We start from the raw sequence: 26957 nt of genomic DNA, 5'->3' as shown, positions 1-26957 counted from the left end.
ATTAGTCGGTTGTTTCCATCAAGTAACTATTATTAAAGACGGGGTACCATTTATGTCATATCTGGATAGTTACTATCATAAAAGGTAAATATAGTAACAATTAAATAATTTTACAGAAATTGTCCTAAGGCCACGTGGAAATATTTCAACATTCTTCCACTTGGGTGAACTTGGGTGAGTGACCATTATACAATATATTAAATTTCTCTGTTCTTTGCTATAGTATTCTTTGCACTCTTTTGTCAAAATGCATCCTTCTAATTTGTTGTTCTTGCTGTTGGGGTTTTTCCATCTTTTTAACTCTTTTGTTATGCATTTTGCCTTATCTATTTGTTTTTCCTTTTTTTTTGGTTCAGCTCTCCTTGCTGACGCCTTATTTTGTATGAGACGTGTCTTCTTCCTCGGTTCTACTTTCCACGTGTTTCTTTTTTGCTTCTTTCCCTTTCTTCTTCGCTGAATCTTCACCAACTTGCCTTCTCCTCTGTCGTTCTTTTCTTTCTCAGGTAATCTCTTTCGCTTCTTTTTGTATTTTCTTTACATTGTCCTCTGTCTTTTACGCACGACTTTTTTAATGGATGTTCGGGAAAAGCGGCCAGCTGTATCTTCTTCCTCCTCCTCTGCTCCTCGGTCTTGCAGGTCTCGACATCTCGATTTCTTTTCTGGCCTTCCTCAATATGTTGATTCTGGTGATTGCAGCTGTGTTTATGAATTCTGTGGTGCGTATTTCTGGTATCTTGAAAGGTTTGCTAAGTTTTCGACACCTGCTCATCCGAGGTATAGTCATTGTTGTCGGGATGGAGGTGTTGTTCTTCCATATCCTCCTGCATTTGACCCCGATTTTGTTGCTCTTTATGAGAATGTAAGTTTTATGAAGGGTATTAGGGCATATAATAGCATGTTTTCCATGACTTCTTTTGGGGCGAATGTAGATCACGCTGTTAATGAAGATCGTGGGCCTTATGTTTTTAAGATATCTGGGCAGATTTCTCATACGATTGGATCACTATCTCCGGATCCTGTAAAGGGTCCCAGGTTTCTTCAACTCTATCTATTTGATACAGAGCACGAAGTTCAAAGCAGATTGAAGGCTATTGATGGTCCAAGGAAGAGGGATTTAGATGGTAATATTGTCCATTTTCTTGTAGGGTTCTTGGGGGCTAATAATGAATACGTACGGACATTTAAAACTGCTAAGATTATGGCAGATGAGTGTAATCTAAACCTGTATGCAGTCCGTCTATTTAACAATGTGCCTGATCGTACATACGGGTTGCCCTCTCCTGGATCTTTAGGTTGTATAGTAACTAGAGATGATGCAACCTGCACCACGTATGACATTGTTGTGTTTTCCCACTCGGGTCGACCTAAACGGATTAGTAAGCTGCATCCAAGTTATATGCCCTTGCAATACCCGCTATTGTTTCCATATGGTGAGGAAGGATGGTCTCCCCGTTTGAAGATGGGTAATCGGAGAGGAGCTACTGCAAAAAACCTTACTGTTAACATGTATTACGCTTATCATATTCATGCTAGACGCCATATCTGGTCCCCCATAGTGAACGCGTCTAGACTATTCCAACAGTATTTAGTAGATGCGTACACCTGTATTGAAGAGAGCCGTCTTGAGTACATAACCAAACATCAGTCTAATCTTCGGAGCGATTATGTTAGTGGTCTGTATGATGCTCTATCAAAAGGGGACAGAGAGGCGCGTACTGTTGGGAAACGGGTTTTCTTACCTGCATCGTTTACTGTCGGGCCTCGGTTTATGTATAGTCACTATCAGGACGCACTTTCGATTTGCAAAGTGTATGGGAATCCACAGTACTTCATTACATTTACCTGTAATGTAAAATGGCCCGAGATTACCCGTTATATGGAAACACATCGCCAAAGAGATGTTCATAGTCGGGTGGATATCATTGCTAGAATCTTCCACATAAAGTTCCATGAATTCATAGACTTCCTTAAGGCGGATAAACCTTTTGGAGCTATCGATGCATGTACGTTTTCTTTTTCATTTGTGTTGTATATGCCTTCTTTGTTTAAGAACCCTTTTCTGTAGCTTTTGTTAACCGTTCTTATGTTTACGATAACAATTTGCTTCTGCTTTTAAAAGTTTCCCATATTACCCTTCTTGGTTTTTCGGTTGTTTTAAACACTGCCATCTTTCAGGATTCTTTTCATAAGATTTAACACCTTCTTTTTTATAGAAAGTTGTGAAGCCTTCAGATAACACGGATGTATACCACTATTTCTGTTGTGGCATTTTTAATATTAGCTTTACAATGACCCCAGGATTCTCTGTTGAGGTCTACTTCTACCTTTTAAGATTTGGATTTGATGATTAGATCGAATAAAATGAATGATATTACAAATGAGGAAAATAAGTGAATGCTATGTTGATTTTCCTCAGGTATATATAGGCAATGGTAGTGTCAGTTTTCATAATCTGAGGTTGCTAGAAAATGTTTGAGTTTTCATTATTTGAGGTTTTGGTTTAAATCTACCTAATTTATTATTGACCATTTTGCCCTTCTATAACTTATATCCTAAAAAAAGGTTTTTTTTTTACCTTTTGTAGCTGATATCACTTATAAGTTCTTCAAGGGCAATATTGGAATTTGTGGTTGATCTCTGTGGGTATGGAAGCTCCTGCTGTTCCTTTTACTGTTATGGTTTTGAAGTCCCTTTCTATTCATGATTTTTGTTATGCTGTTCGATGTAACTGTTTATTATAAAGAAGTTCATGCTAAGGAGCATTATCTTATTCCATTGTCAAAATATTTATGTACACATTTGACAATATTGTTTGATTTTTTTCTTTTTTTTTTTTATAAATTTTTGGATTACCTAAATGAAAATTATTTTGTTGCTAATGTTGATGTTGATGATTCATTTGTATGGGTTGTCAAATGTATTTATCAGTGCTTTGAAAAATGAATACCTATTAGTAAGTATTCATTGATGAATTTCTTTGTTTTTTCTCTCAATTTCAGTTTTATTCAGAAAATTCATTTATTAGTGAATTATGCCCTTGCTGTTAGCTTTTTAAAACAAAAACTTAATATCAGAAATTTCATTTGTTAGTGACTTATGCCCTTGCTGTTAGGTTTTTAAAACAAAAACTTATATCATAACCCTTCTCTTTTGATGTATTGTCACCAATTATTAAAAAAAACATAAACGAGTCATCCTAAATGTACAATTTTTATACCTATATACTTTTCTACTAAATATGCCCTCTGTCAGCAGTTTTGACTGTATCTCATATGTGGCTGTATGTACGTCCTCTTTTCATTTGTATTTTATATCACCTTTTTGTTTAACAACCCTTGCCTGCTGTTTTTTCTATCCATTCTCATGTTTGCTATAATAATTTACTTCAGCTTTTAAAAGTTTCCCATATTACCCCTCTTCGTTGTTGGGTCCTTTTAAACATTGCCACATTTCCATTTTGGTTAATCATATCTTTTCTGCAATTTTTATTAATGCTTCATACGTATTTCCTTATCTGCCCTTGTGTCCGCCGTCCCATTTTTAATATTACCTTTACAATAACTCATGTATTTTCTTTTCAAACCTCCATGTAAAATGAAATTTTTTTACATTGAATCTACATCTTCTTTCAGCACATAAGTCAGAATTAAAAATATGAATCTCAAAAAGATTACATTACCAATAATACACTACATTTATACTAAATGGACACTGTTTATACTTACAACCTTAGCTGATGAAAATTTATCACCGTTTATCCATATGCATTGTAAATACATCATCAATAATGATATTTGTTATGTTTAGAATAAAATTTACTATTATCCTGTTCTATTCTACTAATGAAACTTCTCAAAACTTTCCTATTTTAACCCCAAACAGATTTTTCCTTTTAGTTCTTTATCTCATTTGGAAACCATACTTGCTATGTTTACAATAACATTTACCATTATCCTGTTGACATACCTAAACCTTTTTTTTAATTACACTTTCAAAACTTTCCTACTTTACCCCTCAACAGATTTTTATTTTTACTTTTTTTTTTCATTTGGATTCTTCCCAGATGTGCCTTTCCTTTAAACCATTCTCTACATACATAATAGATACACAAATTTAGGTTTCGATACTAAGTTTCTTTTTAATAAAATTATGGATTTTCGCAGCATTTACCTATATATATTGGATAATAATTTTTAGTTTTTTCAGTTATTTGGTTTTTTGCCTGATTTGTCATATCAAACCTGTTGTCCCATCCCACAATTAAAACAACAAATATTCAACTGTATATGCGTTCCCACCAAATATGTCCCCCTAAAAACGTTTCTAGTTATCAAAAAATCTCAAATATGCCCTCTTTATTCTACTGATAAAAAATTCTACAGTTATGAATTTCGTCCTATCAAAAATATGTACAGATAGAAATTTTGCACCGTTTATCTTTTTACAATCGATAACAATGGTTATGTTTACAATAAGATTTACTATTATCCTCTTTGCATATCCAAACTCTATTTAAACAGGCGTTTTAAAAGTTACCGAATTTACCTCTCAACAAATTCTTATTTTTAATGTTCAGCATTTGTTTAACATACAGCTTATTTATCTTCTTTTTTTTAATTATCTATGTATATTCTTCATAGGTTACCTTTTGACAATGCAGATTTGTACACCATTGAATTCCAAAAGAAAGGCCTTCCCCATTGCCATACTCTACTTTGGGTAAAGGCGGCTGACAGAATAAGAACCACAGTTGATGTTGATACATATATCACAGCGGAGCTGCCAGATCCTGTCACAGATTCGGAACTGTATGAGACAATAACTAGCTGTATGATACACGACCCGTGTGGACTGATCAACCCAAAAGCTCCATGTATGAAAGATGGTACCTAATCCCTTTCTTGATTCCACATTGTTTGACACAGAAGGCTACGTTCGTTACAAACGTAACACATCTGCGCACCATATAAATCAACATGGACAACTTATAGACAACGGTTACATTGTGCCTTACAATAGAAGACTTTCCTCACGCTTTCGCGCACACATCAATGTCGAATATTGTGGAAGGAACATGATGATAAAATACCTATTCAAATACATCTCGAAAGGAGCAGATCGTGTTAGATACACAATCCAAAAAGCAGAACAACCTGATGAATCCACCCATGTCATAACCTCTGGTAATCAGGACGCGCCACAGAATCTTCAAGTTCGATCTGTGGACGAGGTGAAGAATTTCCTAGATGGTCGTTACATATGTCCACACGAAGCAGCATGGCGCATTCTAAACTTTCACATACACCTTCGGCATCCGCCTGTTCAGGTTCTCTCTGTACACGAAGAAAACATGCAACAACTACTGTTTAAGGAAGACTCGACAATACCAGAAGTTCTCTCGAACCCATACAGCACCATCACAACTCTTATAGGGTGGTTTCGCAGCAATACAAGAGATCCAGCAGCCCGTCACCTTACCTATCTAGAATACCCAAAAGCTTATAAATGGGAAAAGTCTTTCAAGTCGTAGAGCCCTCGGGTTGATGAGTCATCAAAAATGATTGGGCGGCTTGTGTTCGTCCATCCTACGTCAGGCGAATTATTTTATCTACGTATGTTGCTTTGTCACCAAAAGGGTTGTATGTCTTTTCAAGACTTACGGACTGTCTCCGGTACCATTTACCCAACCTTCAGAGCCGCTTGCAACGCACTAAACCTAATAGGCGACGACGTCGAATGGCTCACCGCATTCACTGAAGCATCCGTTTGGGCAACTTTGCCACAACTTCGCTCTCTTTTCTGTCAACTTTTGCTTTTCTGTGAAGTTAGCAACCCACAAACACTGTGGGAATTCGCGTGTGAAAAAATGAAGGACGACTACTTACACGCAATGAAAAGGGAAATGCCAGATAAGGATGTTGTCTCTTTTACGGACATCATCCAGCAGCAACTATTAAATGATCTAGATAACACCCTCCGTTCTTCTGTCCCATCTAAATCAATGGTTGTTTTCGGTCTCCCAATTCCTACGAATCAAATCAATGATGTTTTGCAAAATCGCCTTCTGCTTGAAGAGATGAGCTATGACAGAGAAGCCCTAAAAAGACAACATCAGATCCTCCTGCCACAGCTAAATATCGATCAACTTTCAGTCTATAATGCTGTCACAGAGTCGATTGAAAATAGAAAGCAAATACTCATGTTCGTCTATGGACATGGAGGTACTGGAAAGACATTCCTATGGACTACTATTATCTCCTACCTAAGGTCTAAAAGAAAATTTGTATTGGCGGTTGCAGCTTTCGGGATCGCATCTCTTTTTCTTCCTTCTGGAACAATGACACATTCAAGGTTCAAAATCCCAATCGACCTGACAGAAAAAAAAATCATGTGATATAAAGAAAAGGACATTTCTCGTTGATCTTTTACAGCGCACATCACTCATTGTTTGGGATGAAGCACCTATGAGTGACAGAAGATGTTTTGAATTTCTAGACCGTTCACTCAGAGATGTATTAGATTGTGATGACCAACTGTTTGGTGGCATATCTGTTCTTCTTGGTGGTGACTTCCGGCAAACACTTCCCGTCCTACCAAAAGCTACACGATCAGAGACCATTAGCTTAACTTTACCGAGTTCATACCTATGGCGGTTCTTCATAATCTGTCTACTACATAGGAACATGGGAGTTGACTCATCCGAAATAACCGCTAATGGTTCGATGTCTGCATCGAATTTTGCAACATGGATGTTGCGCATCAGAGACGGAGCTATTGGTGTACCAGACAAGGATGACCCACAAGACTCGAACTTCATCGAAATTCTAGATTCTCTCCTGATAAAACCAGGACCTGAGTCTCTGAAAACCCTAATACACTTTGTTTATGGAGATACCACACTTACGACCCCAACCGCGGCTGACCTTTCAGTGAAAGCAATTGTGTCACCAACGAATGATACACCTGATGACATAAATGAACAGATCCTGAAGATGGTTACATCGGACGGAAAACGTATAACAGTTTATATACAATCCAACCAAATGGAAAATATACGTCAGATTTTGAAGGCCTATATCCGATTGAATACCTAAACCACCTAACCTTTCCGGGAATACCCCCGCATGAACTGAAACTCAAAATACATTGTCCAATAATGCTCTTACGAAACATCAACCAAAAACAAGGCTTATGTGATGGCACACGTTTGATAGTTTCCCAGTTGCTACCAAACGTAATTGAAGCAACAATCATGACTGGAACTTGCATTAGAAAACGTGTATACATACCACGTATAAAGTTTATACATTAGTCGCCAGACATATCCTTCACTTTCTCATGAAAACAATTCCCATTGAAAGTCTGCTATGCAATGACCATCAATAAGAGCCAAGGGCAATCTTTGCGTAGAATTGGAGTGTACTTACCACAGCCCGTCTTTTCACATGGTCAACTTTATGTCGCCCTTTCACGAGCAACGTCACCAGATTCGATAAAAATACTAATACAAACTAACAGCCCAACACAAGAGAATCACACAAAAAACATCGTTTTCAAAGATCTATTGCAGAAAGTTGCTACAACCAAGGTCTATCGTATCACTGCCAACCATCTTTCCCATATTCGCATACCATTCCTCCAACATGATCGAATTTTTCGTTCTCTAACTCATTATCATTTCTATTATTTATTCCCATCTTTCGAACGTCAATTATTATTATTATTATTATTATTATTATTATTATTATTATTATTTCCCATCAATTAAATGTCACACATTTCAATCTTCTTGTTTACATACTGCACCTTATTCACATATGACCATAACACTAATTCCCGTACATTTCTTCCAAGTAGACACTTGACATCACCGATGACCAACATCTCCGACCTTAAGACAGACGGGATTGGGGGTCCCTTACAAGTTAGGATACTATGGAAATGGAGACATGATGTCCGACGCTATGAAACTTGGTACCTAGGTGTCGACAAATTTGTAAGTTATTTCCAAATAAATCTATGGAAATTTTTATTTTACTTTCATACACTAACTTATATTTCATTCATTTTTTGTTTTTATAGGGCGATGCTATACAAATTCTTGGCCAACGAACCAACTAGAGTTATATCGAATCTGTACTAAACGTCCTGGAATGTTACACAATATCAGATTACAGCTGCCCAAAGCTAGACAAGTATCAAAAGTTCCTTAAAAACGACTTCTACATTGACGTTGGACTCATGTCTGTAATTGAACACATTCCAGAAACAGTAACTATACCCAAAACTTGGTTCCGTTTCCTCACAAAAACAAATCTTATTGAACTCGGAGAAACACCGCCTTACTACCCAGGTACTTCTCTAAACCCTCCACACTATTCAATATTTTTCTCTCAAACACTTGCTTTTTATTTATTTTCAGACTACATCGGTGTCCTATCGAAAATCAGGGACTGCACGAAAATAGGTGGAGAATCATTCGTCCTGCTTATACTAACAGACGGAAGGTATCTATAACAACCAACAAAATTTAATAACCATTACTCTCATATGGAACTAATACAAAACAATGATTTCAATGCATCAGTGGCAGTGAAATCGCAATCAACCTATGGAAGGACTGTATAGGAAATCCACAAAAGTTCGACCGTGCCTCCCTACATCCACCACCCGCAACAACTGTTGTTGCAGTCACGAACCTAAAACCGTCCATCTCAAACGGTATTATACCATACATACCATCACACACATACTGTCACCAACTACCATATTGTCCATGGTCATATATCTAATGTTCAAATGATTTATGTACAGGAGCACTACGTCACGGCTCATCACACGCCACGCACATCTATGTCAACCCCGATATACCAGAAACAATATCTCTTACAAACCTGTAACGCATACATATTATACACACAAATTACATATATCACATTCAATACTCTATAATAATAACTCTATCACATCAGCTTTACAGGACCCTCACGACCGCTACCACCAATACCAGGAACACCCACTACTCTATATGAGATGAAGTCAAAAAACAGATCAGAACTCCTGGTAATATCAAACTACTTCTACTCTATCGGCATACACTAATCAACTCACCCATTTCCATGAACCTACAGGACAAAACCTTCCTTGTGCGTGCATCCATTAAAGACTTTGTCTACCAAAACAGTTGGTACCAAACCACCTGTCCAAATTGCAAAGATCCGATCTTTAGAAGAGGTGAAAATTGGTTCTGCAGCGCTCATGGACATATCGACAAACCAAACTACACGTAATCATCATTCGATTAACATAATATATTTAATTACCCTACATACACAATATTAACGAATGTGTGACGTTAATAGGTACAAACTATCCGTAATCGTTAGTGATGCGACCGACACAATCACCGCAACCATGTCAGAGACCTCATGTCGGAAACTCCTAAAATCAACCCTTGACAACTTCCTATCCAATAACCCGCTAACAGATGGACGTTGTCTACCTAAGGCCATTACAAATCACAAAGAAGAACCAAAGAAAATGTCCATCCAAATGCTCAGAGGATCATCTCCACAAAACATACGTTTCATAATAATAGACCACGAGACATTAACAACGACAGCCGACACGTCTATCCCGACAACACCGGCTCCAATCCAAATAGAAAGAAACCGACAAAACGACACCTCGCCGGAGCCATCTACAGCAGTTCAAAAAGTCGCAAGGTCCTTATCGTATGACCCTTCAGGTACATACATATTCACATACAAAAAAATTTACATGCATATGTTTAAACAATCTACTGACACTTACTGAACACAACACAGGTTCTACACCGGAAAATATTCCAAAGCAGTCCAACAAATAACAACCAAGATGGATGCTCAACATAATGACCCTCTTCCAGCTCTACTAATGTCTCTATGTTTAGTGTTACAACAATAACATCATGACACCCTCTTCTCTTGGATATGAATGATGCTATCGCAATGTTGTTTCCATCTCATATTCTTAGTTCACACTTTCACATTCCGATATTTTTTTAACACCAGTTGTTTAACCCATTCAATTTCGCAAGGATCACAAACACACATTACGAACAACTACAAACACACACAGACGTCAAATAATAAATTTATAAAAGAATACTCACACAAAACAATCCGAATAATCACTTTATCATTATATCCGTTATACTTTACCTACAAACATTGTCTAACCAATGAACACTCAAAATATTAACAAAATAATATTAAAAAATTGGTGAACATCAGAAAAATCAACGGTTGATTTATACAAAAAATAGAAAACGAACCCTTCACATTACAACTTATACATACATTTAATACCAACATTAAATGGAATATCTAACCCTATACCCTAAAGCTACCAAAAAAAGCAAAAAACAACTCAACCTTCATTACATCCGTCGCAGCCATCCCACTTCCATCACTTCCCAGGTGAAAATTAAATGCTCCATATTTACTGCAACTCAACTACCACCTGTTGACCCTAAAAAACGAATCCAAGATGAATCGCCATTAAACCAAAAGCATACAACCACCATGGAAACCATCATGCAGAAACTCATCGGCTACCTCCAGATGATGAAGACCTCCTTAACCAACCTCCAACAAACGTACACAACAGTCAACACAGACATGCAGACACTACTACACGACGCTCCAGAAGAACTGCCATACAAAGAGCTCACAGTCGCTACCCAATTCATTGCCGACCTTGACAACATTACCGTGTTGATGCTCGATATGTTCGGGATGATGTAGGAAAACATGTCGGAAGCAATCGATGTGTGTAGCAAAATCCAGCACGACCATCAGGCACCATGACATACCAGCACCGCTCTCTTCTGCAACATCAACCTCTTTTGCATCAGCTTCTACGAAGTAAAACCATGTAATAACATTGTAATGAAGATATCTTTTGCATCTACTTATGTAATCTAAAATGATGTAATGACTATGTAATGAAAAAAAATCCTTCCGTATATATTCTGTGACATATCTCATACATCCACTATAAAGATAAAAACAGTCGATCCATCCATCATAAAGACAATCAAACAAAATTTGTGTCCTTAATCCAAAAAAATCAAACCCCCGCGTAGCGGGGTCACTTTCTAGTTTTTGATTAATATTCATAAGTTTGGCCAAGGTAATATCCATCAAGTATCATATTAACGTCGTAATAAAAAGATACAATCATTAGTGTCGCTATCAATATGAGACTCTCATCAATTATACTAAGTCATCAACACAAAACACTTAGAAAACATATGCCAAGATTAGGGATAATATACCACACTATATTGTATAATTTGTCTATAAATTAAATAAGTGCATGCATTCATTATTATAGACAAAGTTAAGACATTCGGGGAAACTTTATCCACACAAACATTGTGTCATCATGTAAGGTCTCTAGTGAGAACTATTATTAAACTTTGGTTGGTAGATCTTTTGTCATCGGATCCGAAAGCATATCATGGGTGCTAATGTACTCGCTACAAAGATTATTTTTCTCTACTCGTTTATGTACAAACAAGAACTTTGTATCTAGGTATAATCCTGCACCGCTCGAACTGTTACTATTCGAAAAACTAACAGCGGCATAATTGTCACGGTAAATCTTCAACGATCTTGATATTAAGTGTCTAAGCTCATAACTATAATTTATTTAAGTTGAATTCATAGTAACACAGTCTTTTTGGGTTGCCCTTAAACCTAGCAATTGGAAAAGATGGTTTTTTTTTAGAAAGAGGTTGATTTATTATTTGATTGATAAATTGAAATAAATAATTTATTAATATATTATGACAATAATATATTAATTATAAATAGTAATATTTAATTAATAATTAATCAGAAATTAATTGGAATTAATTTTGAGATTAATGGAATTAATTAAAAGTGCAGGGGTTAAAGTGTAATTGTTCAATATTTGAACAATAGGCATTTTGGAACTGTCCTAGAGGCTTGGACGATTTCTAGGGGATAATCTAGGGTTTCTAGATTACCTCATATGGATAAATAAGGAGCTGGATAATTGTCCATTTGAAATATTATTATTTATTCAGATTAAGGTTATCCATGACATCCTTGTACCATTATATAAAGGACCATATACATAGCAATTTTGGCCACTCATACCTTTAGAGAGCTAGGCCAAAATTCTTCCCTCCTCCCTCTTCTCTCTATAATCTTATTCTTGCTTGTGTTGGGTGTGAACCATTTTAGGCACGACGCTTGTTGTGGTTGCTTCCAAAAGATCAACAAGAGGATTTCTAGTTGTTTGTTGTAACAACTAAAAGGTATGTAACCCTAATCCTTCTCTTTAAAAAGTTTCAAAAATTACGTAGGATTCCTAGGGTACTTATTTTTATGCTCTTAATTATAGGTTCAATAGTGAAAACATAGATCTTGTTTTAGGTTACATGCACACTTAAAAGTTTTAAGTTTGTTTTTGTTATGCCTAAAAGCCATCACTTAATTCCTTAAGACCTTCTAGAGAATGCATAGAAAAAAACTAAGCATCAATACCACATTTTTATGACTCAATACCCCTCATAAGTTCTGAAAGGACAACTTATTTGGTTAAGAGCCTGTCATGCTCAAGAATCACCATATTTGGGACCAAAAGTGCCCTAAATGAAGAAATGGCTAGATCTACAAGATAGGGTGATCAAGTTATGAACTTTTTACCTCCTGGAGGTTTTGGCAAGAAGATAATCTCAAATCCAAGTTGCTTCCAAGCTCCAAGCTCTTCTTACCACCTTCTTCTTCTTCTTCTTCTTCTTCTTCTTCGAATGCCACAAAATACAAAGATAAGCTCAAGATGCACTCTTCTCACTTAGGGTTAGCATGGGGGGTCGTTTTTCTCGGATGGAGGCTGGTAAAGGAATGAGAAATGAGAGATAATGATGCTTAAATTAGGACAAGACCCTAAAAAATTAGGGTTTAAGGACTTACCACATATGCCCAGCGTACTAGGGTCCACCCCAGTTCGCCTAGCGTACACAATGTACGCTCAGCGTACTAACCTCCTGGCCAAAATCACCAAAATGCCACTATGGGACATTCTTGCAATCTTTCGCAAACCCAAGGGTGAAAATGAAATATTCTATCATATTTAAGGTTAAAATTGAATATACCTCATCATCGGGACGTTACATTGGGTCTAACTTAGTTTTAAAGACCCGCTTACACCCTACATGTTTTACACATTTAGGGAGTTCAAAAAGTTCCCAAACATCATTTTTACTTATTTAATCAAGTACATCAATCATAGCTTCATTCCATTGAGAGGATTGGTCACTCCTATTGGCTTCTATATAAAATGTTGGATCGTTGCACTTTCATATATCCATATCAACTTCATTAAGGTAGGATATGTAATCATCAAATTTAGTGGTTCTTATATACCTCTATGGCCTCCTTAATAAAATTTTGGGTTCTTGAGGCTTAGTGATAACATGGATTTACTGCTCCAACTGAGATGTGACTTCATTCAATGAACACCTAAAGCAAAATTCTCCTTGAGAGAGGCACTAGTTGGGGAAGTTTCATCCACATTAGGTATAACATGATAAAGAGCTAAGGGGTCATTAACCCCTCCTCTTGAACTTCTTTTAAGTTATCATCATGATGTACATTGCTCCCACTAACATCAGAGTTCTCTAGGTGTAACACCCATGTTACAGATTGGTTAAGTCATTTTTCATGAAGGACTAAAGATGGATTTTTGAAGAAAACTCTGTGCCACGATGTGGTGCAAGAATGCCCATGATGTGGCCATGTTGGAAAGGAACACACATTTTATGGAGCCACCGCGGCATAGCATAAGGCCTTCATGGCGTTGCAACTGCTTAGGCCCAAGCCCACATATTTTTAGGGTTTCTCCTATATTTAAGCATCTTAACCCCCCGTTCTAGGTCATCTTTTTCAACCTCCATCCCTTCATTTCGAAACCCCTAGCCTCGCTTCCATGGACATGAGCTTGGTGTCTTGATCTTGAGGTTATTGTCTTCTTTTGGTGAAACTTGAAGAAGAAAGAAGTTCATCTTGGTGCAATGAAGCAAGAAGCAAGCTTGGATCCAACATCTTATCTACATTTCTAAGTTATTGGAGGTATAAAGTTTATATTTTGACCATTATGCTTCTTTTTTGATGTGTGAGCCCATTTTGGATGTTTTGGCCCTATTCTTGGATGCTCTTGGATTTTGAGGAACTCTAGAACTTGATATGGTTTTCTCATGGTCATGAACTTCTGAATTAGTGAGAAAAATGTCTCAAGCTTGAGTGTTCTTAATCCCATGTTTGCATTTTGGTCATATTAAGTGTTTATTGGACTTAGGATCATGATTTTACCTTTGGATGAGGTCTTAATGGATAAATTTGTAAACTATATCCATTAAGTCTTTGAGGAGTAGATCTGTAGTTTTGGATTTAGATCTATAAGGATTAAGTGCTTAGTGTAGAAAATGGCACTTCAGACAGTTCCTACGGCTTGGCGAAAGTGACCACGACATGGCAGAGTTTAAAACCTTGACTGTTTTGTCCTGGCATGGCCACGACATGGAAATAGTCTGCATGTTGACTGTTTGACTTTGACCGTTGATTGTTGGCTTTTTGACCAGTTTGACTGTTGGTCAAACTTGAGTATAATTGAGCATTTGACTAAGGTTTGATTTCAGTTTGGTTTTAGGAAGCTTGGTTTGGCTATTCTGTTATTGAGGTGCTGGTTGAGCTTCTAATGAGTACTCAAGTGAGTCTATTCACCGTACTCATGTGTCGGAGGCACCAATATCGGCCCACTGGATTATGTTTGTAGGATGATGGTTGTCTTTGTGACACTTGTTGATATGGATGTATGTGCTTGCTGTCTTTATGACTCATGCTTATATGTTTGTATGTTTATGTATGAGGGGTGAAACAGACCCTGAGGTCGATACGGACACGACAAAGCTACAAGTAGTTATATAGAGTCACTATGGACTCGGGGTTGATACTAACCCAACACAACTACAAGTTGTTACATAGAGTCATTATGGACTCGGGGTTGATACGGACCTGACACAGCCACGTGTTTTTATATTTGTATATATGGTGTGTGGTATTTTGGGGAAATCAATAAGCTTTGTGCTTACAGTTTTGTAGTTTAAACATTTTCAGGTACTTCCAGTTATAAAAAGAAGGGTCCAACTTGATCTCACTGCATCCCCTAAAGATTTATTCTGCAATGATTATCTATAATTTTACTTTGATGTTTAGAGAATATTTTTACTCTAATCGTCTTTTGGGATAATGTATGAATGGTTTTGACTTATTTAAAATGAAAATTTTCCTCGGTACTTTTGGGACGTTACAAGTTGGTATCAGAGCCTTGGTTTGAGGGATTCGGACACACTCACGGGTGTGTATGAAGTCAAACTGGGGAGTTAATAAAATCTTTTAAAAGAAAATGTTTTTTCCAAAAAGCTTTTTTAGAAAAAGGGGTGTGATGCATGCAATCAACCGAGCTCAAGTAAGTATTTCCCAAAATACCCATACATATGTTATGCTTATTGTTTTGGTATGATTTTATGAGATTTGCATGCTAGATTAGTGTAACATCCTAGTGTTTAGGTACTTCTAGTGTTTGGGTTGAGGTGGTCTTGCTTTATGCTAAAGGCCAAGACACCCAGGGCAGACCGGATAGACTGTAGGCTCTACAAGGCGGTCCAGTCAAGATGAAGGCCTGAAGGATGGTCCAGATAGGTTGAAGGCCTGGTGCGGCGGTCCAGTCATGCTAAAGGTCCTGTGAGCGGTCCAGATATGTTGAAGGCCTGCGAGGTGGTTTGGTCATGTTGAAGGCTCTATATGCATGTTGTTTGTTATTGTTATATGTATTGCGTGTTGGTAATTTGGGGGAAATCTCACTAAGCGTTAGCTTACAGTTTTGGGTTATGTTTCGGGTACTTCAGATGATCGCAGGAAGCCAAAGGTGTGACCGTACACATCCTCATGTTTAGGACTTATGATTTTTGGAAAAACTCTGATATAGAACATGTTTTGAAAACTATGATGTACAAGATTTATGTTTTTGGTTGGTTTTAAAAGTTTAAATTTTTCATGGATTTTATGGATGTTACAAGTTGGTATCAGAGCCTTGGGTTGAGTGAATTGCAGGAACACTCATGTGAATCCAGTCTCAAACTAAGGAAAAAGATTTTTAAAACAATTTTTAAATGGTTTTCTAAATAATCCAGGAGGATGCGATATGTATGATCAGCCGGAGCCAGTAACTAGACCCCAAATTACCACATAGTTAATTGAGATTGTGTTATTATATGTTAGAACAGCATGCTAGTAATAGGATAGGCATCTTCAGCCATGATAGAATTGTCTGATATATGATGCGTTATCTCTTGTAGAGTACTTGATTTATTGTTGTATGAATCTTTCGCGTTTGAACTAGCTATTGAGTGAATACACTAAGTCACATGCTACATGATTTAAATGATCTTAGGTTAAGGGATTTGGTCCTACTACATAGCTCTTGTCTGAGTCCAACCATTGTAGGATTGAGTCTTTTAGTCTAAGATTGTTTAAGCTATGCGGCATGTGATTGTATTCATGCGATAGTTATCTGGCACCAATGGAGGGTCGTGTGGTAGTTAGTGGTAGGATAAGTTGTGTGGGGTCATCCAACGAGTCTCGAGATGTGTAGTTTTCCTCTAGGATGTAAGGATCTTATATGTACGTATCCTAGTATGTATTGTTAGGGTTGTTGCGATGATCCTTTAGACAAATATGGGTAGTTGTGGAAGGTAGTATGGGCCCATACTACTAAAAGCACATGAACCACACGTGTAACAAGGAAGTCACAACCCCTAGGGATTTGTTGGGAGTTGGTTCCCATGTTGATATATGTGTATTATTTGATATCTTCCTAGTATATTTTCAGTATGGTGACGACGAGACGATTTGAGGTTGGGTCTGGTTCGGGATCGGGACCTGGCAGTTATGGTAGCGCAACTGTGTTTAAGGACATGATTATGGAGATTCTCCATGAGGAGGTTGTGGCCATTGTTAGGGGGCAGATACCGGAGCTGTTTAGGTCTGTCAAGACCACGATGATGGAGTTCTTTGATGACAGATATACTGCTTTGTCTAAGACTGCTGCTGCTGCATCCACCGCAGCTGTCGCGACTGCAAGGATTAGTACTGGTGGGTTATTCAGTATCGGGACTTCGACAATATGAAGCCCCCAATTTTTAATGGAGTTTAGGACCCAATCATAGCCATGAGGTGGCTATCTGATTTTGAGGGATGCTTTTTCACCTGCTCTTGCTCAACTGTCCATAAGGTCAGGTGCGCTCTAAAACTTCTGAGGTCTGGATCGAAGGATTGATGGAGACTTATTACGAGATCATATTTTGATGATCAGAGAGCTGATGTGCCTTGGGAGCAGTTCTCAGATATGTTCATGCTAGATATTTGTCATGGGTGGAGCACAAGAGGTTGGCCCATGAGTTTTTGGATATGAGGCAAGGGACAGATTCGGTGACAGAGATCACCAGGATGTTCACGGAGAGGGCCATGTTTTGTCCTAAGTTTCTTAGATGAACCGTTACTTGAGCATGCTCAAGACGGATATCAGGCAGTTTGTTTCCACCTAGCATTATGATACCTTGTTGAAGTTGCAGGAGGCCGCCAGGCGGCGTGAGATTGAGATAGAGCTTCAGTTGAGGGAGCAGAGACCGACCCCAACGCAGTTACAGCCAGCGCCGAAGTGGTTCAAGGCCGTTGATTCTAGATCGGGAGGGCATAGGGGTCACACTTGTGGAAAGTGCGGCAAGGTTAATGAGGGGTTTTGTCACCCAGCCAATGGATGCCACAAATGTGGCAAGGAGGGGCACTATGCAAGGGAATGCCGCCAGCCGGCCCCGACTCCAAGTTCCAGGATTTTCTATAATCGTGATCAGGTTGGCCATATGAGGTTCAATTGTCCATTTCTTGCCGCCAAGCCGACGTAGGCCCTAGTGCAAGCCATTTTGAGAATCACTAATGAGCACCAGGGCAGGGCGGAGCCCCCAAGGGCTCGAGGTTTCTCTTTTCAGCTCACTGCCGAGGAGGCCAGAGCAGCTTCATATGTTGTGACTGGTATGTATCTATTCATTATTCTATCGATTATGTTCTATGTTATGCTTATATATATATATATATATATATATATATATATATATATATATATATATATATGCCTCTGATAGGTATGTTCCTAGTGAACTCCTTGCTTGATCTTGTGTTGTTTGACTTGGGTGTGAGTCGGTCTTTAGTATCTCGATCTTTCAGTAGGGAGTTTGATATGCCTATTGGGGAGTTAGAGTGTCCGTTGTGAGTTTTTATCGCCAACGAACACGGGGTTTCTGCGTCATCAGTGTATCAGGGTTGTGTATTGGAGATCTTCGGGGTGCCTTATCCGATCGATCTGATCCCTATTCCCATGGGGGATGTTTACGTGATTGTGGGTATGGATCGGCTGAGTTGTTTTGGTTCTATGATTGATTATGAGGGCCAGCGCGTGGTAGTTCGAGTGCCAAGTGGGGAAGAACTGGTTATCTATAAAGAGGGCACCAGGACGGGTTCAGGGGGTTTGTTCAGCAGCTTGGGCGTGACAGTATATTTAGCATGGGTGTGCGGGGTTGGCTTATGTGGTGGATACGTGTGTTAGGGATCATATTTCACTTTCAGATGTCCCGGTTGTCATGGAATTTACAGACATGTTCCCAGAGTAGCTACCCAGAGTGCCTCCTAAGAGGCAGGTCGAGTTCAGGATTAACCTCATGCTAGGTGCGACCCTTATTGCCAAGGCATCATAGCACTTGGCACTGCCTGAGATGCAGGAGTTTTCATCTCAGCTACTGGAGCTGCTAGGTAAGCAGTTCATCAGGCCGATCAGTTCTCCGTGGGGAGCGCCAAATCGTTTGTTAAGAGGGATGGTTCGCAGTGGATGTGCATTGATTATCGGGAGTTGAACAAGTTAACGATGAAGAACCGTTATCCCCTTCCACGAATTGATGACCTCTTCGATCATTTTCAGGGTGCATCTTGGTTTTCCAAGATAGATCTGAGGCCTGGGTATCATCAGGTTAGAGTGAGAGAAGAGGACGTGGAGAAGACCATGTTTGGGACTCGTTATGGGAATTACGAGTTCATGGTGATGCCATTTGGGCTCACTAATAAGCCCGATATATTTATGGATCTGATGAATAGGGTGTGCAGGCCGATGCTCGATTGATCCATCATTATATTTATGGATGATCTCTTGGTGTATTCCAAGACCAGAGAGCAACATGAGGAGCACCTTCAAGAGCTTTTGGGGGTTTTGAGGCTAGAATGACTTTATGATAAGTTCTCTAAGTGCAAGTTCTGGTTGCGAGAGGTTCGGTTCTTGGTACACCTCGTTAACCAAGATGGGATTTTGGTCGATTTGGCCAAGATCGAGGCCGTGATGCAATGGGAGGTTCCGAAATCTCCCTCGAATATCAAGAGTTTCTTGGGTTTGGCAGGGTGTCATCATAGATTTATTAAGAATATGTCTCCAAGATTGTCGTACCCCTCATTCGTCTGACGATAAAGGGGGGTGGGGGGTTTCAGATGGGGCCCTGAGCAGCAGTAGGCATTTGAGACTCTTCAGCAGAGATTATGCAAGGCCCTGGTATTGACCCTCCCAGAGGGAATTGAGGATTTTGTGATATTATGTGATGCTTCCATCACTGGTTGGGCGCAGTCCTCAAGCAGAGGGGTGTGTAATTGCTTATGCTTCGCGGCAACTGAAAACGCACGAGACACGATACCCCACCCATGATCTAGAGTTGTGGGAAGTGGTTTTTGCCCTCAAGATTTGGAGACACTGTCTGTATGAGGTCTGTTGTACTATCTACACGGATCATAAAAGTCTGAGGCATATTATGGACCAACCGAACCTGAACGTGAGGCTGCACATGTGGCTAGACGTAGTCAAGGATTATGACTGTGAGATCCTTTAGCATCCAGGTAAAGCGACTGTAGTGGCGGATGCTTTAAGCCGCAAGTCGGCTGGATCTTCGGATAGGGAGATGTGTATGAGGATATCGGTGAATTCCCTGCTTTTGGGATTGATCAAGGAGGCTTAGGCAGAGGGTGTTCGGTAAGAGAATTGGAAGAAAGAGAGGACCAGGGGTGATATTGCCAAATTTGTCTCAGATAGCCGTGGGTTATTGACCCGATGTGGACGGGTCTGGGTTCCGATGTCTGGTGAGGTCAGACAGATTGTGTTAGAGGAGGCCCATAAGTCTTATTTTTCTATTCATCAGGGGGCCACCAAGATATACCGAGATTTGAGATTGAGTTATTGGTGGTCGTGTATGAAGAGAGAGATAACTTGGTATGTGGAAAGGTTCATGACTTGCAGGATGGTCAAGGCTGAGCATCAGAGGCCGCATAGAAAGTTGCAGCCTCTGGTGGTTCCCATGTGGAAATAGGAGCAGATTTCGTTGGATTTTATCACCAAATTGTCGAAGACGACAAACGGTTTTGATGTTATCTGGGTTATCGTGGATGGATTGAACAAGAGTGCCCACTTTTTGGCGATTCGGGAGGGTTCTTCGGCCAAGAAGCTAGACGATGTGTATGTCTGTGAGATCATTGCTCGTCATGGGGTTTCGGTCTCCATTATTTCAGATTGTGATGTTCGGTTCACCTACCATTTTTAGCAAAAGTTCCATGAGGAACTTGGCACGAGGTTGCACTTCAGCACTTCTTATCATCCACAGACCAACGGCCAGAGTAAGCAGATGATATAGACCCTTAAGGATATGTTGCGGGCCTGTGTTGTCGATTTCGGTGGGAACTGGGACTCCTACTTGCCTCTTGCGGAGTTTTCCTACAACAATAGTTATTACTCCAACATCAGTGCTCACCTTTCGAGCTCTTGTATGGGCGGAGATGTCGTACCCTATTTTGTTGAGGCGAGGTTGGTCACAGGGTTATGGGGCAGACCGAAGTGGTACTTCAGACCACAGAGCTGATTCAGCAAATTAGGTAGAGATTACAGACCGCTCAAAGTCGGCAGAAGAGCTATGCCGACCGACACCAATCCGAGTTGGAGTTTCAGGTCGGCAACATGGTATTACTGAAGGTCTCGCTTTGGAAAGGTGTGATACGCTCCAGGAAGAGGGGGAAATTGGGCCCCTTGTATATTGGGCCTTTTCGGGTGATTTCCAGGTTGACAAGGTTGCTTATAGATTGGATCTTCCTGAGGAGCTCAGTCAGATTCACGACACTTTCCATGTTTTGCAAGAGCGAAAGTGTGTATTAGATGGGGATGCAGTGGTTTCCTTGGATGATATTCAAGTCGATCAGCACCTGATTTATGTCGAGAAGTCGGTGGCTATCCTGTAAAGAAAGATGAAGGTTTTGCATAACACGGAAATACCTTTGGTAAAGGTATGGTGGCAACACCGGAGGGGCACCTAGTGGACCTAGGAGACGGAGGAAAAGATGCGGGAACATTATCCAAAGCGATTCGACGCAACAGATTATGAGGACGAAGTCTAGATCAAGTGGGGGAGAATAGTATCATCCCGGTGTTCAGGTACTTCTAAAATCAACCTTGGAATATTTTTATATTGCATTTCAGTCCATAAGTAGAAGGAGGTGCCCATTGGAAGCCCTAATGGCAAAGTTGTAATTTTGGAGAAGTGGGAGTACGTTGGGCGTACTCGCCAGATGTGGAAACCCTAAATTTTAGGACTAAGCCCCTATATAATCATACTTATAGCCTCATTTCCCTCACATTTTCATCCTCCCCTCTCCTTGTAACGTTTTTGGCAAACCCTAGCCCTTGAGTGTGTGTTTTAAGCTTAAGTGTGTGCTCTTGGTGTGTAGAAGAAAGAAGAAGGTTCGATGAGGAGCATTGGTGAGGAAGCTAGCTTGTAGATTTGTGATCCTTGCCTCCTTGGGAAGCTCTAGAAGGTATAAAGCTCTTACCTTTACTTTTATTTCCTTAAGATCTTGTCATGGGAAGTTTTACATGCTTAAGTCCTATTTCTTGGACTTGATGAGTTTGAGCTACTCTAAGACCAAAGGATCTATCCTTTAAGAGGATTTGAGGTGTTTTAGGTTGTAAAAATGCTATCTTGGCCCATTTAGCGGTTGCATGCATGTTGTAAAGGTATTAAGTGGTTAAGACAAGCTAGGGTTTTGAGTCTAAGGACTTATTAAGGTATGCATAACCATAAAGTTGGAAACTTTATGGTTAGGGACACCTTTTTAGGCTTAGATCTAAATTGGGATGTTTGGACTTGATGTATTAAGAGCTTAATGGAGGGTTGCATGGCCACATCGTATGTTGGACATAGGTGGTCAGTTGCCCGCTTTTTTTTCAAGGCGGAGTACACGAGTTATAGAGGCTGAGTACGTTGGGCGTACTCAGCTAGGTTGACTTTTTGATGACCATTGACTTCTCGTTGACTTTTGACCTAGGTTGACCCTAGGGTAATTTTGGTATTTGTTGTGAATCCTAAGGTTGGGTCTTTCCATGTGTATAGGTGATTTATAGAGTGGACTCGTGGGGCAATATTCTTTTCTGCTATCTGTTCGGATTTGCGATGTGAGTTTTCCTCACTGCACTTACGGGTCAACGGCACCAGGTTCGACCCTTTGGATTGTCATCATGGTTTATCCTATGATTGTGTATTGTGGTGATATGTTAGATCTATATCCTGGTAGATAGGATTTTAGCATGCGACAGTGATCTGTAAATTTGTTTGTTTGTCTGATGTCTGGTTATATGTTTATTAGTTATGTGTATGTCGACATGTTGTGGTTGGTTGGAATTGAGGCGGTCATGCTTTATAGTGAAGGCCAAGACACCCAGGGCGGACCAAATAGATTGTAGGCCCTACGACGCGGTCCAGTCAGGCCGAAGATAGGCTAAAGGCCCGGTACGACGGTCCAATCATGTTGAAGGTCCTGTGAGCGGTCCGGATAGGTTGAAGTCTTGCGAGGCTGTCTAGTCATGCCGAAAGCTCTATATGCATGTTGTTTGTTATTGTTATATTTATTGTGTGATGGTAATTTGGGGGAAAGCTCACTAAGTGTTGGCTTATAGTTTTGGGTTACGTTTTAGGTACTTCATAGGATCGTAGGAATGTGAAAGCGTGACTGTACACATCCTCATGTTTTGGACTTATGATTTTTGGGAAAACTCTGATATGGAACATGTTTTCAAAAATCTATTGTAAACGATTTATGTTTTTGGTTGGTTTTAAAAGTTAATTTTTTTCATGGATATTATGGATGTTACAATTAGGGCTAAGCATTTGCTAAGGATTTGCATGATAGAATGCTAGGATATATGCATTTATATGTCTGTTGATTGAGCTTTTTGAACATCTTGCTAGTATAGATTTCAGATGTTGGATAGGAGGAACTGGATGCTATGATAGATTTAGAATCTATTAATGGAAATTGATTGTTATGTGTATGCTTTAAAAATTGTATACGATTAAGATCATATAGCCCTATAGTGACTCATTTGGCCTTATTTTTTGTTCCTTGTCTAGTTGTGGGCTTAGGGCAGAACCATTCATTCGACAATCTATGTGACCCCGTTTTGTGTATAATTTGCATGCATAAGGAAACCGACAGTGTTAGTGGAAGTTCCTAGCATCGCAAAAGCAACTTAGTTGGAGGATGCCTTTTATGTTTTGTGGCCTATAGGGTGTTACTACCCGAATGTTGCTTGCTTTGTGCTTTGTGGGACACATATTGATGTGAGCTAACTATTCACGAATATGTTAAGTTACATGTTATAAAGGTTAAATAATTCTAGAATGATTGATTTGACCCTATTGCGCAACTCTCGTTTGAGTCTAACTGTTGTAGGGTTAGGTCTTTTATTCGAAAGATTATTTTAGGTTTGTTGCATGTAATTGTATTCCTGAAGTAATTAGATAGTATTAGAAGGGGTTCTTCAGCAGCTAATGGCAGGGTGAGGTTGGAATCCTAGGAGAGCCTAGGAAGTTCCTTAGAGGAATTGATGTGTTGTTTAGCGGTGGATATTTGTTCGTTTGAGAATGGGTATATATGGTTGGATCAATCGGTAGTGGACATGAGTAGTTACTTAGTGGCAAGTATGGAAGTGTGGGAATGCATAAGAGCATTCTTGTGGTTTGGTTGCCTTGATATGATATCAACGGTCCGCTTCCTTTGAATTTGGTTAGATCTGGTGCTAGTTGATTGTTCCAGGTGATCAAGGAAGGTGAATTGAGAGCAACAAATTTTGTTGTCTCTGATGTATCCCGACTATGAGTACACTGCCCCTTGTATTTATGAATGATCCTCGTGATGAATTGATAGTTGGAGATTTGCAGGCAAGGAGTGTGGTAGTTCATTTGTTTCTAGATAGGAAGTCGGTGTTATGAATGGACTGTCAAAATTATTGTTTGTGCATCTGCATGAGATTCTTGATGTTAGAGGCAGTTATGATTTGGAGGTTTCAGAGGTCTCCATCTGAGATTCAGAATTTCTTTGAGTTTTCTTGGTCTTCATCTGGAAGATCATATTGCATTGTATTATATATTCCAAGGATAAGGAATGTTATGTATCTGGTTGATCCGATTTGAATTTTGGTCGGTTTAAAATGTGAGTCGGTGATAGTTCGAACCCTAAGAGGGAGAGAATTGGGTATTCTGCTTGAAAGATCATCGATCTGTTCGAACTGTTGGTTTCAGAATAATAGATCATAGGAATCTGAGGTTCAGGTATGCGAGACTTTGGTTCAACATTTGATCAAGTCGGGGGTGCGGAGTAAGTTGTCATCAGATGTTAATGCTCAGGAATACATGAGTTGTATGCATGACAGGAAATTGATGGTCAGGGAGCTCGTTATAGCCAGTGTTTCCTTTCGAGAATACCGATGTATAAATCGAGAGGCATTTGGGTCGCTCAAGTTGAGAATCGGTTGTTGAGGGATTTGTCAGCTCGTTGTATAGATTGATATATATAGTCTAGGTTGGGCAGTTGTTGATCGGTAAACCAACTTTAGAGTTTGGTATTTTAGTTCCACATGGGTTTTGTTCAGCAGTAAATTGGATCATTGGATTAGTTGTCAAATAATTCTCGATCTTTGGTCATTTCGTTCATCATTAATAGTTGAGGTTACTCGAAAGTTTCAATATTTATCAGTTGAAGTTCAATGGTTGTGTCAATCTATCGTCAAAATATGTACATTGTACATTTTGATTTCTGGGTTTCGGTACCCTCAATTGTTGGTTATGGAAGTATTGTTCGTAGCAGGCTCGGGTTTGGCAGATGTCCTTGGTTATTGGAAGTTCGGATGTTAAGAATGGGTTGTTTAGTTTTTCAAGTGTGGCTTTGGATCTGCGTAGAATTCAATTTTTACATGTCACGACGATAGGGTTGGTATTTTGGATTAATCCGACCATAGTTTGAAAACATTTCTGATGGTTTTGTAAGTTTTATCGATCTATTTGTGTATTGGTGAGATCTGCCTGGTTTCAATCAAGGTATGGGATCTTAGTCTTCATCCATTCATGAGGATGTTTCTATTAGCAGTTGAGGTTCGTCATTTCGGTTAGATATATTGGTACCAGACCCGATGGGTAGGGATTGTGAGGAAGATGGAGTGAAGTAGATCTAGTTTTGGTTATGTGTTTTCCCTTAGGGATATATGTAGGTGAAATAAGATATCATGAGAACACTTAGCTCAAGTTATTGGCATGGTTCTTAATTGGTTTGTAACCCTTAAATTGGAACAAGAGTGCAACCGCCTATCTCATTCTTTGGTTGTGTGCAACCATGTTTTCACCTAAAATTTGCATTGGAAGTTGAGCCCCCTATGGTGTTGGTTGTGAGTATCGAGGACATTGATGGAATAACGACAAGATCGGCGTAGTACCGTGTGCCTATCATTTTAGTGGTTAGAAGGTGTCATGATGTATCGTGAACCAGTGGTGGTATGATTCTTATGGACGGTACCTGATAATCATTTGAATGAGACTCTTAGGTCTCAGAGCATTAGTCCTATTTGCATTCTTGGGTATTAATGCATTGTTGGGATTCGGGAGACTCAGTGAATAGTTGGTTTAGATCTTAAGGATAGTAGAAGTTTGTTTTGGTGGGTGCATGGTTATGAATCAGAAGTCGCTAGATGAATGTTCGCAATTGGGGACCCTATTTTTCTTGAGGATGGTTTATTAGGGGTTTGGTTACCAATGTTGGGTATTGGTTCTGAAATCTTGAGTCATGAGGTTTGATGTAAATGTATTGAGTGATTTTTCAGGTAAATGTACACCCAAGTTGATAAGGGTTTCAGATGCAACATGAAATTCTTGGATGAACCATCATTATGATCATGGGAGCAGTGGGTTGGTGATGACTTATCAGGAAGTCAAGCGTGTATTTAAGGTTTTTGGGCACAACTTCTGGATTTGGGATTTGTGGAAATTCACGATTGGGATGTTTTAAGTATTCTTTCATCATAAATTGGAGGTGTTCCTGATCAGGGAACTAGGGGTAGGTATGACGAATGGATGATCATCAATCTTAAGGTATGGTTTCTGAAGTTTAACCTGATGAGTTCCCGATTTTGGGAAGTATATTGATGGAGTTGGTTTGTGGTTGTAGTTTTGAGAGTTTCTAGTTTGATTGATTTTCACTGGAAGTGGGGTCTTACAAGTTAGTTGTGAGGAATATCTTTGTCAAGTCGTATATTTCTTGCTGAGAATGGAATCAACACTGGTAGCGGAAGGTAGTCGGTTTCTTATGATGTCATCCCGAGTTTCGGAAATCATGATGTTCCCAACCATTTGGAGTCTCACAAAGGTTTGGGATGTGCGATCAGATTTAGAATCCATAAGTTCTTAGTTACTGTTTGGTATGTGAGAA

The 26957-nt window shown here is 39.3% G+C and overlaps 2 protein-coding genes across 2 annotated transcripts; both read left to right on the top strand.

Annotated features, from left to right (window-relative positions):
• The first annotated feature begins 571 nt into the window (after positions 1 to 571).
• Positions 572 to 5530, top strand: LOC145050472 (uncharacterized). The gene is made up of 7 exons (XM_078998718.1): positions 572 to 2003; positions 2066 to 2118; positions 2214 to 2312; positions 2417 to 2470; positions 2585 to 2643; positions 4641 to 4828; positions 4929 to 5530. Exons 1-7 carry the CDS (start codon positions 572 to 574, stop codon positions 5528 to 5530), a joined length of 2487 nt encoding a protein of 828 aa, XP_078854844.1.
• A 934-nt stretch (positions 5531 to 6464) lies between these two features.
• LOC145050471 (uncharacterized) lies at positions 6465 to 7094 on the top strand. The gene has a single exon (XM_078998716.1). It carries the CDS (start codon positions 6465 to 6467, stop codon positions 7092 to 7094), a length of 630 nt encoding a protein of 209 aa, XP_078854842.1.
• Positions 7095 to 26957: the final 19863 nt, after the last annotated feature.

The sequence above is a fragment of the Lactuca serriola genome, chromosome 5 (assembly GCF_051521515.1).
Source record: "Lactuca serriola cultivar US96UC23 chromosome 5, Lser_US96UC23_V15, whole genome shotgun sequence".
Taxonomy (NCBI): domain Eukaryota; kingdom Viridiplantae; phylum Streptophyta; class Magnoliopsida; order Asterales; family Asteraceae; genus Lactuca; species Lactuca serriola.
The sequence above is the reverse complement of the archived record's forward strand: the minus strand, read 5'-3'. Positions and strand labels throughout refer to the sequence as shown.

Bases quoted from the DNA above. Each gene is read 5' to 3' on its own strand.
- LOC145050472 (XM_078998718.1), top strand. From the start codon at position 572: ATGGATGTTCGGGAAAAGCGGCCAGCTGTATCTTCTTCCTCCTCCTCT. The intron at 2,313-2,416 runs GTCTACTTCTAC...GATTTTCCTCAG, and splicing joins CCCCAGGATTCTCTGTTGAG to GTATATATAGGCAATGGTAG. The intron at 2,644-4,640 runs GTATGGAAGCTC...TATTCTTCATAG, and splicing joins TTTGTGGTTGATCTCTGTGG to GTTACCTTTTGACAATGCAG.
- LOC145050471 (XM_078998716.1), top strand. From the start codon at position 6,465: ATGAGTGACAGAAGATGTTTTGAATTTCTAGACCGTTCACTCAGAGAT.